Source organism: Oncorhynchus mykiss, chromosome 25 (assembly GCF_057628025.1).
Source record: "Oncorhynchus mykiss isolate SJ-2025 chromosome 25, ASM5762802v1, whole genome shotgun sequence".
Classification (NCBI taxonomy): domain Eukaryota; kingdom Metazoa; phylum Chordata; class Actinopteri; order Salmoniformes; family Salmonidae; genus Oncorhynchus; species Oncorhynchus mykiss.
The window spans coordinates 84,782,501-84,795,996 of NC_143046.1; the positions used below are offsets into that span (position 1 = coordinate 84,782,501).

The window sequence follows — 13,496 nt, forward strand, 5'->3', positions numbered from 1 at the left end:
GTTAGCGTGACAGTAACTATGAACAGACATAGAGACCTGGGTTAGCGTAACAGTAACTATGAACAGACATAGAGACCTGGGTTAGCGTGACAGTAACTATGAACAGACATAGAGACCTGGGTTAGAGTGACAGTAACTATGAACAGACATAGAGACATAGAGACCTGGGTTAGCGTGATAGTAACTATGAACAGACTTAGAGACCTGGGTTAGTGTGACAGTAACTATGAACAGACATAGAGACCTAGGTTAGCGTGACAGTAACTATGAACAGACATAGAGACATAGAGACCTGGATTAGCGTGACAGTAACTATGAACAGACATAGAGACCTGGGTTAGCGTGACAGTAACTATGAACAGACATAGAGACATAGAGACCTGGGTTAGTGTGACAGTAACTATGAACAGACATAGAGACATAGAGACCTGGGTTAGCGTGACAGTAACTATGAACAGACATAGAGACCTGGGTTAGCGTGACAGTAACTATGAACAGACATAGAGACATAGAGACCTGGGTTAGTGTGACAGTAACTATGAACAGACATAGAGACCTGGGTTAGCGTGACAGTAACTATGAACAGACATAGAGACCTGGGTTCAAATCAAATCAAAACATAGAAACTTTTGCTCCTGGAGTGCCAGATGGGCGGGGTTGACAGGTATGACAGACAGGCAGGGTTTCTAAAGTTTTCTCTTTTCCTGGCCTCATTTAGTGGAAGAAAAAAAGCTTTAAAAAAAAAACTGGTATCTGGGCTAGGTGGTTATTAAGCAGGCAGAGATGATGAAGGGCTAATTCCTCCATCTAGACCACAGGGCCTCTGAGCGTGCCTCTGTCCCAGAGAGAGGGGAGTAGATGGGGCTGTTGCAGTCCACCACACACAGCTGTTCAGGGGACATGTATTGTATAGGGAACACTGTCCTCCCCTCTCCTCTTCTCCTCGTTCCCTCCGCTGCCTTCCCCTCTTCTCTCCTCTCCTCTCCTACGGTCCCCTCTCCTCTCCGCTTCGTTCCCACTGCTGCCCTCCTCTCTCCTCCCATCCCCGTACCCCCCTCCTCTCCGTCCCTATCCCCCCCATGCTCCACCCCGTCCGCTGCCCTCCCCACTCCTCTCCTCCTCTCCTCCCATCCTCCCCATCCCTATCCCCTCTGCTCTCCTCCCCGTCCGCTGCCCTCCCCACTCCTCCCCATTCCTGAGCCCTACCTGTATTGTGGGAGAGGAGCGGTGCTTGCGGGTGGTGGTGGTGGACATGATGGTGGTGGTCTCAATAAAGGTGGTGGATAACTCGGGCGGCTGGGCGGTGGTGCGGGCCGACCCGGCCACAGAGGGCGTGTCACCCACCAACCGGACGCTGCCGTTGATTTTGATGTTGGGGTTGCCCTCGGCGGCCATGTTGAGGACCTTCAGGCCATTGTAGTAGAGGCCGGACAGCTGTCCCTGGAAGGGCCGACTGCGGTCGCTGCCACCGATGGTCACCAAGGCCTGGGTGTTGAATATGGTAAGCTGCCGACCTAGAGGAGGGAACCAGACAAATAGTCATTCACATCAAGGAATAACAACGGACAGAGCAGCAAAATAAGGTTCCTGTTTTTTCATTCAGTGTCCAAACAGTTGTTGAGATGTTGTCAGGTCAGAATATAAATAGAACCTTTGTGACTTTACGGTGTGTGTGTGTGTGTGTGTGTGCGTGTGTGTGTGTGTGTGTGTGTGTGCGTGCGTGTGTGCGTGTGCGTGTGTGTGTGTGCGCGTGTGTGCGTATGTGCGTGTGTGCGTGTGTGTGTGCCCGTTTGTGTTCATGTGTGTACGGTAAGTATTCGTTTCCATGTGTACTTAAAAAGTCCTTGACAATCAAAAGGTCAACGATGAGGTGGGTCGTAAAGAAATACATTTATGGTGAAACTATGAACAAAGGTCAACTGAGGAGGTTATAAGTAGCCTGGGATCCAGAAAGCGAACCCAAAATATACAGGGTCAATGCTTCTGGCTATCACTGTAGAAAGGGCATAATGTTGTTATCTGTAATTATGAGACAGGGATGTGAGCTAAGGCTGAGAAAGGAGGAGAGAGAGGGATGTGAGCTAAGGCTGATAAAGGAGGAGAGAGAGGGATGTGAGCTAAGGCTGATAAAGGAGGAGAGAGAGGGATGTGAGCTAAGAGAGAGGGATGGAAAGAAAATGAGAGGAAAAGGTCAAAGCTTTATGTCCGTCTCCTCAAACTGGCCCTTTGGAAAGGCGTCTGATCAGCAGTATCTAAAAAGCCTAGAGCTGTTGCCAAAACTATGAAGACAAAGATTGGGTTATGTTTAAAAGGCTATGGCTAATGCTGAAGCTAGAAAACAGGGGTATGAGCTGATGTTTAAAATGCTATGGCTAATGCTGAAGCTAGTAAACAGGGGTATGAGCTGATGTTTAAAATGCTATGGCTAATAATGAAGCTAGTAAACAGGGGTATGAGCTGATGTTTAAAATGCTATGGCTAATGCTGAAGCTAGTAAACAGTGGTATGAGCTGATGTTTAAAATGCTATGGCTAATGCTGAAGCTAGTAAACAGGGGTATGAGCTGATGTTTAAAATGCTATGGCTAATAATGAAGCTAGTAAACAGGGGTATGAGCTGATGTTTAAAATGCTATGGCTAATGCTGAAGCTAGTAAACGTGGGTATGAGCTGATGTTTAAAATGCTATGGCTAATGCTGAAGCTAGAAAACAGGGGTATGAGCTGATGCTTAAAATGCTATGGCTAATGCTGAAGCTAGAAAACAGGGGTATGAGCTGATGTTTAAAATGCTATGGCTAATGCTGGAGCTAGAAAACAGGGGTATGAGCTGATGTTTAAAATGCTATGGCTAATGCTGAAGCTAGAAAACTGGGGTATGAGCAGATGTTTAAAAGCAATACTGCTGAAGATCGAAAGAAGGGGCAGGAACCTGATGAAGAAAATGGTTTATCAGGGGCAGGAATCTGATGGAGAAAATGGTTCATCAGGGGCAGGAATCTGATGGAGAAAATGGTTAATCAGGGGCAGGAATCTGATGGAGAAAATGGCTAATCAGGGGCAGGAACCTGATGGAGTAAATGGCTAATCAGGGGCAGGAACCTGATGCAGAACATGGCTAATCAGGGGCTGGAATTAGGGGCAGGAACCTGATGGAGTAAATGGCTAATCAGGGGCAGGAATTAGGGGCAGGAACCTGATGGAGTAAATGGCTAATCAGGGGCAGGAATTAGGGGCAGGAACCTGATGGAGTAAATGGCTAATCAGGGGCAGGAATTAGGGGCAGGAACCTGATGGAGTAAATGGCTAATCAGGGGCAGGAACCTGATGGAGTAAATGGCTAATCAGGGGCAGGAACCTGATGCAGAACATGGCTAATCAGGGGCTGGAATTAGGGGCAGGAACCTGATGGAGAAAATGGCTAATCAGGGGCAGGAATTAGGGGCAGGAACCTGATGGAGTAAATGGCTAATCAGGGGCAGGAACCTGATGCAGAACATGGCTAATCAGGGGCTGGAATTAGGGGCAGGAACCTGATGGAGTAAATAAGTACACCACAAGGCGCTGTAAAGTTTCGAATGAGACACATCATTTCTAAAATGATATATACATGCCAAATCTAAGTAGTAATACAGACTTAACACATCTTCATAATCTTAAAGTTTAAAACGACAAAACGGTAATACTCGACGTAGAAAGTATTGAGTAAATTGTTAACCCGCTAGGAAATCCTTTTCCCAGTTTCATGCAGCAATTCTCCAATTGTATCAACATAGCACTGTGGTTAATGAATTAATAAATTAATAAATGATTGTACTTCAAACTATTGTTATCTGACTCAATATTTTAGATGTATGACTGCATGTTGATTCATGCATGAGATGCCTTTACTTGTGTTTGAGATGGCATTCAGGTTTTAATGGGTGTGGACTTTAGGAGATACTTCATTATTTTATAATTTTTTATTATCTATATTTCGAAGGATTCACAGAGCATATGAAATACTATATTGTTGTGTAATATTCATTAGCAGTCAATTTAACTGAGTAGAGTGTTTATGAATTATCATGGGATTTACGTGTTAAAAAGTGTGAGGAAGGATGTTAGGTTAAAATAATATTTTTGAAAGTGGGAAAATGTGCTACGTTTCAGCAGGAAAATACAAAAAGAAAACATCCCTTCAATGTTGAGTTCAATAGAAGATCATTTTAAAGTTGTGTTAAGTTTACCTTTCTCCTGTAGCCAATCCACTACTGGCCGGGCGTATTTCAACGGGAATTTCTTAGTGGCAATTTCAAGACGTTCATTATCGGTCGTTGCTGTAAAAAAAACAAACATTTGAAACGTTAATAAACAGTTTGTATTTGGCATTTTAACACGTTTTAACACGTGTTCACTTCAAAAAACGTTTATTTTCATGCAAGTATTAAAAAAAAATGAATAGCAGGTTAGAATTGATGTGGTGTTTATGAGATAGCTGAAGGGTTATCAGTAAAATGATAACAAACATTAAAGTCATTTGCTGCTCTGCTGAATTTCATGACACCTTGTTCATAGGGGACAGAAACACCTCTATATTTGTGCATTCAATTAATTTAAACATCGACAAACACATTTAGAACCGAGGCACCGTAAAAATCTACTTTTGAGATGAAGGGTATTCTAGTATCTTGAACCTCACAGAACAGTTCCACTGCACAATGCAACCATTCCATAGTATTAACATCCAGTCCATAGGCATTAAGGTGCACTTTGGAACAGGTTGTATCTTAAGTCCTGCCCTGAATCTTCCCATCTGTTCCATCCCCCAATTGAGACCACCACTTCTGCAAGGATAGAGACAGTAGTTGTGTGGGTGTGTGTTGAGTTGGTGTGTGTTTGTGTTTGTCATGCTCTTTACCCTGCACGCTGAAATGGGAGCCTCATTCTGGAAGATTTACCCTCAGTATCTCCAGGAGACAATGGCAGCCCGGTTCCTTTATCTGGCAATCCGCACCACTCTTATTTAATCGCAGGATTAGATGCCCGGCTCATACTGGAAGGCTTATCTCTCTCCCTCCCTCCTTCCATCCATCCCTCCTTCCCTCCCTCCCTTCATCCATCCCTCCGTTTCCCACAGCCCCCCAGTAGAGATTTATAGGGGCGTGAGATTCGGTTTTCGATAGCAGTAATTGTGTTTGGCTTGTAGGGTACACCAAGTATTCATCCCACACCTAGAGACGACCCAATCACCTAGAGACGACCCCATCACCTAGAAATGACCCCATCACCTGGAGACGACCCCATCACCTTTTATTCTGTGCAGATAAAGGTGGCCCAAGGTATTTCTTATCCAAACACAGCCGCTCCCCAGGTCTGTCTCTGTCTCTCCATCTCTTTCTCATTCTCTCTCCCGTCCTCTCACTTTCTCTATGTATTGTCAGGTTTTCTGTCAGTGACAGTGGAGCGTCCATGTTGTGAACCGTTCTGCAGTGCGGCAAGCAGCATCAAAGGTCTCAACACGGACCACACGGACCATCGCTGTCGTCCTACCCATGGACACGGAAGACATCTCGGATCCCGAGAACAGAGCAGATTTTCCTCTGCACAGAGATCCACCGGAGACTCCTCCTTATCGTCCCCCAGACAGAGCCGCAAGCCGCAGGACCTGTCAATCAATCTGATCACTCCCGATAGGAGTTCAATTCTCCCTACTTGTCAAGTTCTGAGACACCGGCTTGATGCAGAAGAAATAGGTCTGAGGGGCAGGCTGTATCGTTCCCTTCCCTCGTCTCCATTGTGCGTTGAGCCAGTTGCATAAAGCTAGAGGGAAAATAAACCTGCGATGGTGAGACGATCACAGGATGGCTCAGACAAAGCACAGCCTCATTCACATGAAACAGGATGGGCCTGTGCAAATGAAAGCAATCGTCCTCAAACACGCAGTCTGGCTTCTGAATGTAGCTCCTGATAAGCTAGGGGGAGGTGCGGTGTGGCTTCTGAATGCAGCTCCTGATAAGCTTGGAGGAGGTGCAGTGTGGCATCGGAATGCAGCTCCTGACAAGCTAGGAAGAGGTGCAGTCTGGCTTCTGAATGCAGCTCCTGATAAGCTAGGAGGAGGTGCAGTGTGGCATCGGAATGCAGCTCCTGACAAGCTAGGAAGAGGTGCAGTCTGGCTTCTAAATGCAGCTCCTGAGAAGCTAGGAGGAGGTGCAGTGTGGCATCGGAATGCAGCTCCTGATAAACTAGGAGGAGGTGCAGGCTGGCTTCTGAAAGCAGCTCCTGATAAGCTAGGAGGAGGTGCAGTCTGGCTTCTGAATGCAGCTCCTGATAAGCTAGGAGGAGGTGCAGTGTGGCATCGGAATGCAGCTCCTGATAAGCTAGGAGGAGGTGCAGTCTGGCTTCTGAAAGCAGCTCCTGATAAGCTAGGAGGAGGTGCAGTCTGGCTTCTGAAAGCAGCTCCTGATAAGCTAGGAGGAGGTGCAGTGAGGCTTCTGAATGCAGCTCCTGATAAGCTAGGAGGAGGTGCAGTCTGGCTTCTGAATGCAGCTCCTGATAAGCTAGGAGGAGGTGCAGTCTGGCTTCTGAAAGCAGATCCTGATAAGCTAGGAGGAGGTGCAGTGAGGCTTCTGAATGCAGCTCCTGATAAGCTAGGAGGAGGTGGTGCTATTTCAAGGCAATTTGCCGCAGAGTATTTCTTCTCTTTAGCTTTTCTCTCTTCACCACAGCAAGCCTGACTCTGGCAGTAGATCCCTATCTCTATATCTTTACCTCACAGATAAGAAAATGGTCAGAGACAATGAACCACTGTTTGGAGTGGTTTGACTGTTTTAGTACTACCTGAACAGAACGAGTGGTTCCTGGTGAATGCTGAAAAATCCTAAAAGGGAGGGAAGAAACATTGTAAAGGTTTCCTATCAGAGTTCGTCATTGGGACAGGAGATTTGCCTGACTATAGGACCTGGCCAGGGAACAACGCTGACACTGGCTACATGACCGTCTTATTCAGTAATCTAGTCCTCAAAAGCCTTGCTTGTCTCTGAACCCTAAAACATAGAAACAGACGTTCCTTCTGTGTACTCTCTATTCTCACAAATGGCTTGTTATAGCCCTGACATGGTACAGTGTCATAATTAAGTGATCAAAATCCTTTGTCCCAGAAACTAATAAACAGCCGTTGGCTCTGTTCACCAGGGGAGAACACCTGCCCCCTATCATTGGCTCTGTTCACCAGGGGAGAACACCTGCCCCCTCTCATTGGCTCTGTTCACCAGGGGAGAACACCTGCCCCTCTCATTGGCTCTGTTCACCAGGGGAGAACCACAGCCCCTTCTCATTGGCTCTGTTCACCAGGGGAGAACACCTGCCCCCATTCATTGGCTCTGTTCACAAGGGGAGAACACCTGCCCCCTCTCATTGGCTCTGTTCACAAGGGGAGAACCACAGCCCCATCTCATTGGCTCTGTTCACCAGGGGAGAACAGACACAACAGCACAACAACACTGCAGACACAACAGCACAATAACACAACGGACACAACACCACTACAGACACAACAACACACAAACACAACAACAGAACGGACACAACACCACCATGGACAAAACACCACAACGACACTGCAGATACAACAACACATCAACACAACAGACACAGTAACACAACAACACAGCATACACAACACAGCAACCAACAGGCACAGCAACACAACAACACTACAGACACAACAATACAACAATACAACAATAGAACAATGCAACTGACACAACAACACAGCAACACTACATACACAACACCGCTACATACACAACAACACTACAGACACGCCAACACAACTGACACAACAACACTACAGACACAACAACACAACAACACTACGGATACAACAACACGACAACACTACGGATACAACAGCACGACAACACTACGGATAAAACAACATACTAACACTACAGACACAACAACACAACAACACTACATACACAACAACACAACAACACTACATACACAACAACACAACAATACTACAGACACAACAACACAACAACATAACAACACTACGGACACAACAACACAACTGACACAACAACACTACAGACACAACAACACAACAACACTACGGATACAACAACACGACAACACTACGGATACAACAGCACGACAACACTACGGATAAAACAACATACTAACACTACAGACACAACAACACAACAACACTACATACACAACAACACAACAACACTACATACACAACAACACAACAATACTACAGACACAACAACACAACAACACAACAACACTACGGATACAACAACACGACAACACTACGGATACAACAGCACGACAACACTACGGATAAAACAACATACTAACACTACAGACACAACAACACAACAACATTACATACACAACAACACAACAACACTACATACACAACAACACAACAATACTACAGACACAACAACACAACAACATAACAACACTACGGACACAACCACACTACGGACACAACAACATAACAACACTACGGACACAACAACACTACGGACACAACAACACAACAACACTAGGGACACAACAACACAACAACACTACGGACACAACAACACAACAACACTACGGACACAACAACACAGCAACACTACGGACACAACAGCGCAACATAACAACACTACGGACACAACAACACAACAACACTACGGACACAACAACACTACGGACACAACAACACAACAACACTACGGACACAACAACACTACGGACACAACAACACTACGGACACAACACAACAACACTATGGACACAACAACATAACAGCACGACAACACTACAGACACAACAACACTACGGACACAACAACACAACAACACTACGGACAAAACAACATAACAACACTGCGGATACAGCAACACAACAACACTACGGACACAACACAACAACACTATGGACACAACACAACAACACTACGGACACAACACAACAACACTACGGACACAACAACATAACAACAATGCGGATACAGCAACACAACAACACTACGGACACAACACAACAACACTATGGACACAACACAACAACACTACGGACACAACAACATAACAACAATGCGGATACAGCAACACAACAACACTACGGACACAACACAACAGCACTATGGACACAACACAACAACAATACGGACACAACACAACAACACTACGGACACAACAACGCAACACAACAACACTGCAGACACAACAACACAACAACACTACAGACACAACAACACAACAACACTACGGACACAACAACACAACAACACTACGGACACAACAACACAGCAACACTACGGACACAACAACGCAACATAACAACACTACGGACACAACAACACAACAACACTACGGACACAACAACACTACGGACACAACAACACAACAACACTACGGACACAACAACACTACGGACACAACAACACTACGGACACAACACAACAACATTACGGACACAACAACATAACAGCACGACAACACTACAGACACAACAACACTACGGACACAACAACACAACAACACTACAGACACAACAACACAACAACACTACGGACACAACAACACTACGGACACAACAACACTACAGACACAACAACACAACAACACTACGGACACAACAACACAACAACACTACGGACACAACAACACAACAACACTACGCACACAACAACACAACAACACTACGGACACAACAACACTACGGACACAACAACACAACAACACTACGGACACAACAACACAACAACACTACGGACACAACACAACAACACTACGGACACAACACAACAACACTACGGACACAACAACACAACCTAAGAACAGATTGTCATTCTAAGCTCCGCAATGAACCATAAATCAATCAGTATTGTGACACAACAATAATACCATACCAAAACAAAGTACTGAACAACAACCAAACAGGATAAATCATGAGCTAACAACGAGGTAAATCCGACATCTTTCTAGATTGTCGAAAGACTATCTGTGTTCACAATGATGACAATCCTGTCTATGTCCAAACTTCATGTGATAACAAGAGCAGATGAGAAAAGCGAGACGAAAGTCATGAAAAACATTTTCAAATTGGAATGTGCAAGTATCCATGAGGTCAGAGATGAGCCTGTCCGTGTCTTTTCCATTAAGAGCAGACAGCAGAATGTTCTAGAGAAATTGTTCACCACATGCCGTCCCAGCAGGTGCCCCGACGCCACCAACATTATCCAGTGATTTGACTGCCACACACGGGGACCCTGGCCACCGTAACCCGGGTAACAGGACAGAACAGCCCAATGGCAGAGGTAATTGTCAACCATTTTCTTCGCTGCCGCTGGCTACTGAGGCCTGAAGGGGAGGCTGAGGCCAACAGAGACATCACCATGCTTTACACAGTCTGCATGGCACTGGCCTCACAAAGGCCATGTACAGTATGTCCTTTAAGAAGTAATATCACACCGAATATATACGAGTATACACGTTTGCGTTTCTACTGAAGTTTACTGTTGGCAAAATACACAGTCTTACTCAAAGAGATGCTAAAATTTCAACTCCAAACCGGGAGTTATACTTTCCATGGATTTCCAGCATTCAGACACTATTCATGATCTTCCAAGATCGCATAGCAGTTCAGACGTCTTTTGTCCTCGTCTTGTCGTGTCCTGTATATATATATATTTACAACTTTTTTCAAATACATTTTATTTTTATTTTCCATCAACTCATCTTCTAAACACTCTCCTGCAACCAGCCTCACCAATTTATATTTATAAAAAAGTATTATTTACCTCAGATCTGCAATCCTTCAGGAAGCTAGCCAGAAACTCCAGGAGGCTGGCCAGAAACTAGCCAGAAGCTAGCCAGGAGCTAGCCCAGAAGCTAATCAGAAGCTAACCACGGTTTGTGGTCATCGGCTGTCCTTTAGTTCGAAAATCTATCGCCAGTTTTGTACGGCGCAGCGCGGCTCGGAACGGAACATACCGGACCAATTTTTCTCTCCATGTCCCTGGATTTCAACTGCTCTCTGGACATTCATACCCGGATCTCACAGCTAGCTAGCTGCTATCCGTGTGACAGTCGGCTTTCGTCGATTCCGGAGCAAACATCGATTGTTCCGGTGCTAGCCAGCTCCGTCAATCACGCCTGAGTCCAATCATTCACTCCTGGGCTGCAGTCACCTATCCGGACCCGTTTCACTGCCTACGCGGAGCCCCACCGGGCCTTCACAACCGGACTGCCGACGTTATCTACCTGAAGGAGATCCGGCTGGCTCCTCTGTCGCGACGTTACCGGAACGCCCATCTGCGGCCCGCTAACCGTTAGCTGTCTTTCCGGCTGCTATCTGAATAGACAATCGGACAATTTATTTATTTGAATTATTATGTTTTCTTCTCGGGCCTCTATAACTATATCTATTGTTCTTATTTTTGTTGTTGTGTGATTTGGATTAATCCCCTCTACCACACGGAACCCCACTAATCTACTGACCGAACGCAAGAGGTGGCTAACAACAGACTCCATCCTATGCTAGCTTGCTACCGGTTGGCTTGGCTAGCTGTCTAAATCGCCGTGACCCTAAACCAACCTCTCCACTCACTGGACCCTTTTGATCACTCGACTAAGCATGCCTCTCCTTAATGTCAATATGTCTTGTCCATTGCTGTTCTGGTTAGTGTTTATTGGCTTATTTCACTGTAGAGCCTCTAGTCCTGCTCACTATACCTTATCCAACCTATTAGTTCCACCACCCACACATGCAATGACATCTCCTGGTTTCAATGATGTTTCTAGAGACAATATCTCTCTCTTCATCACTTAATACCTAGGTTTACCTCCACTGTATTCACATCCTACCTTACCTTTGTCTGTACATTATACCTTGATGCTATTTTATCGCCCCCAGAAACCTCCTTTTACTCTCTGTTCCAGACGTTCTAGACGACCAATTCTTATTTCTTTTAGTCGCACCCTTATCCTACTCCTCCTATGTTCCTCTGGCGATGTAGAGGTGAATCCAGGCCCTGCAGTGCCTAGCTCCACTCCTATTCCCCAGGCGCTCTCTTTTGACGACTTCTGTAACCGTAATAGCCTTGGTTTCATGCATGTTAACATTAGAAGCCTCCTCCCTAAGTTTGTTCTATTCACTGCTTTAGCACACTCTGCCAACCCGGATGTTCTAGCTGTGTCTGAATCCTGGCTTAGGAAGACCACCAAAAATTCAGACATTTTAATTCCAAACTACAACATTTTCAGACAAGATAGAACTGCCAAAGGGGGCGGTGTTGCAATTTACTGCAAAGATAGCCTGCAGAGTTCTGTCCTACTATCCAGGTCTGTACCCAAACAATTTGAACTTCTACTTTTAAAAATCCACCTTTCTAAAAACAAGTCTCTCACCGTTGCCGCCTGCTATAGACCACCCTCTGCCCCCAGCTGTGCTCTGGACACCATATGTGAACTGATTGCCCCCCATCTATCTTCAGAGCTCGTGCTGCTAGGCGACCTAAACTGGAACATGCTTAACACCCCAGCCATCCTACAATCTAAACTTGATGCCCTCAATCTCACACAAATTATCAATGAACCTACCAGGTACCTCCCCAAAGCCTTAAACACGGGCACCCTCATAGATATCATCCTAACCAACTTCCCCTCTAAATACACCTCTGCTGTCTTCAACCAAGATCTCAGCGATCACTGCCTCATTGCCTGCATCCGTAATGGGTCAGCGGTCAAACGACCTCCTCTCATCACTGTAAAACGCTCCCTGAAACACTTCAGCGAGCAGGCCTTTCTAATCGACCTGGCCGGGGTATCCTGGAAGGATATTGACCTCATCCCGTCAGTAGAGGATGCCTGGATATTTTTTTAAAATGCCTTCCTAACCATCTTAAATAAACATGCCCCATTCAAGAAATTTAGAACCAGGAACAGATATAGCCCTTGGTTCTCCCCAGACCTGACTGCCCTTAATCAACACAAAAACGTCCTATGGCGTTCTGCATTAGCATCGAACAGCCCCCGTGATATGCAGCTGTTCAGGGAAGCTAGAAACCATTATACACAGGCAGTTAGAAAAGCCAAGGCTAGCTTTTTCAAGCAGAAATTTGCTTCTTGCAACACTAACTCAAAAAAGTTCTGGGACACTGTAAAGTCCATGGAGAATAAGAACACCTCCTCCCAGCTGCCCACTGCACTGAAGATAGGAAACACTGTCACCACTGATAAATCCACCATAATTGAAAATTTCAATAAGCATTTTTCTACTGCTGGCCATGCTTTCCACCTGGCTACTCCTACCCCTGTCAACAGCACTGCACCCCCAACAGCAACTCGCCCAAGCCTTCCCCATTTCTCCTTCTCCCAAATCCATTCAGCTGATGTTCTGAAAGAGCTGCAAAATCTGGACCCCTACAAATCAGCCGGGCTAGACAATCTGGACCCTTTCTTTCTAAAATTATCTGCCGAAATTGTTGCCACCCCTATTACTAGCC

General features: G+C 45.6%; 1 protein-coding gene across 1 annotated transcript in view; it reads right to left on the bottom strand.

The window, feature by feature from the left end:
- LOC110505895 (neurexin-3a) overlaps positions 1-13,496 on the bottom strand; it is a 651,746-nt gene that overhangs the window by 69,490 nt on the left and 568,760 nt on the right. The window contains exons 20-21 of the mRNA XM_090221316.1: positions 4,228-4,317; positions 1,207-1,514 (exon numbers count right to left, since the gene is read on the bottom strand). Coding sequence (XP_090077442.1) covers positions 1,207-1,514; positions 4,228-4,317 — 398 coding nt within the window. The remainder of the gene's footprint in view (positions 1-1,206; positions 1,515-4,227; positions 4,318-13,496) is intronic.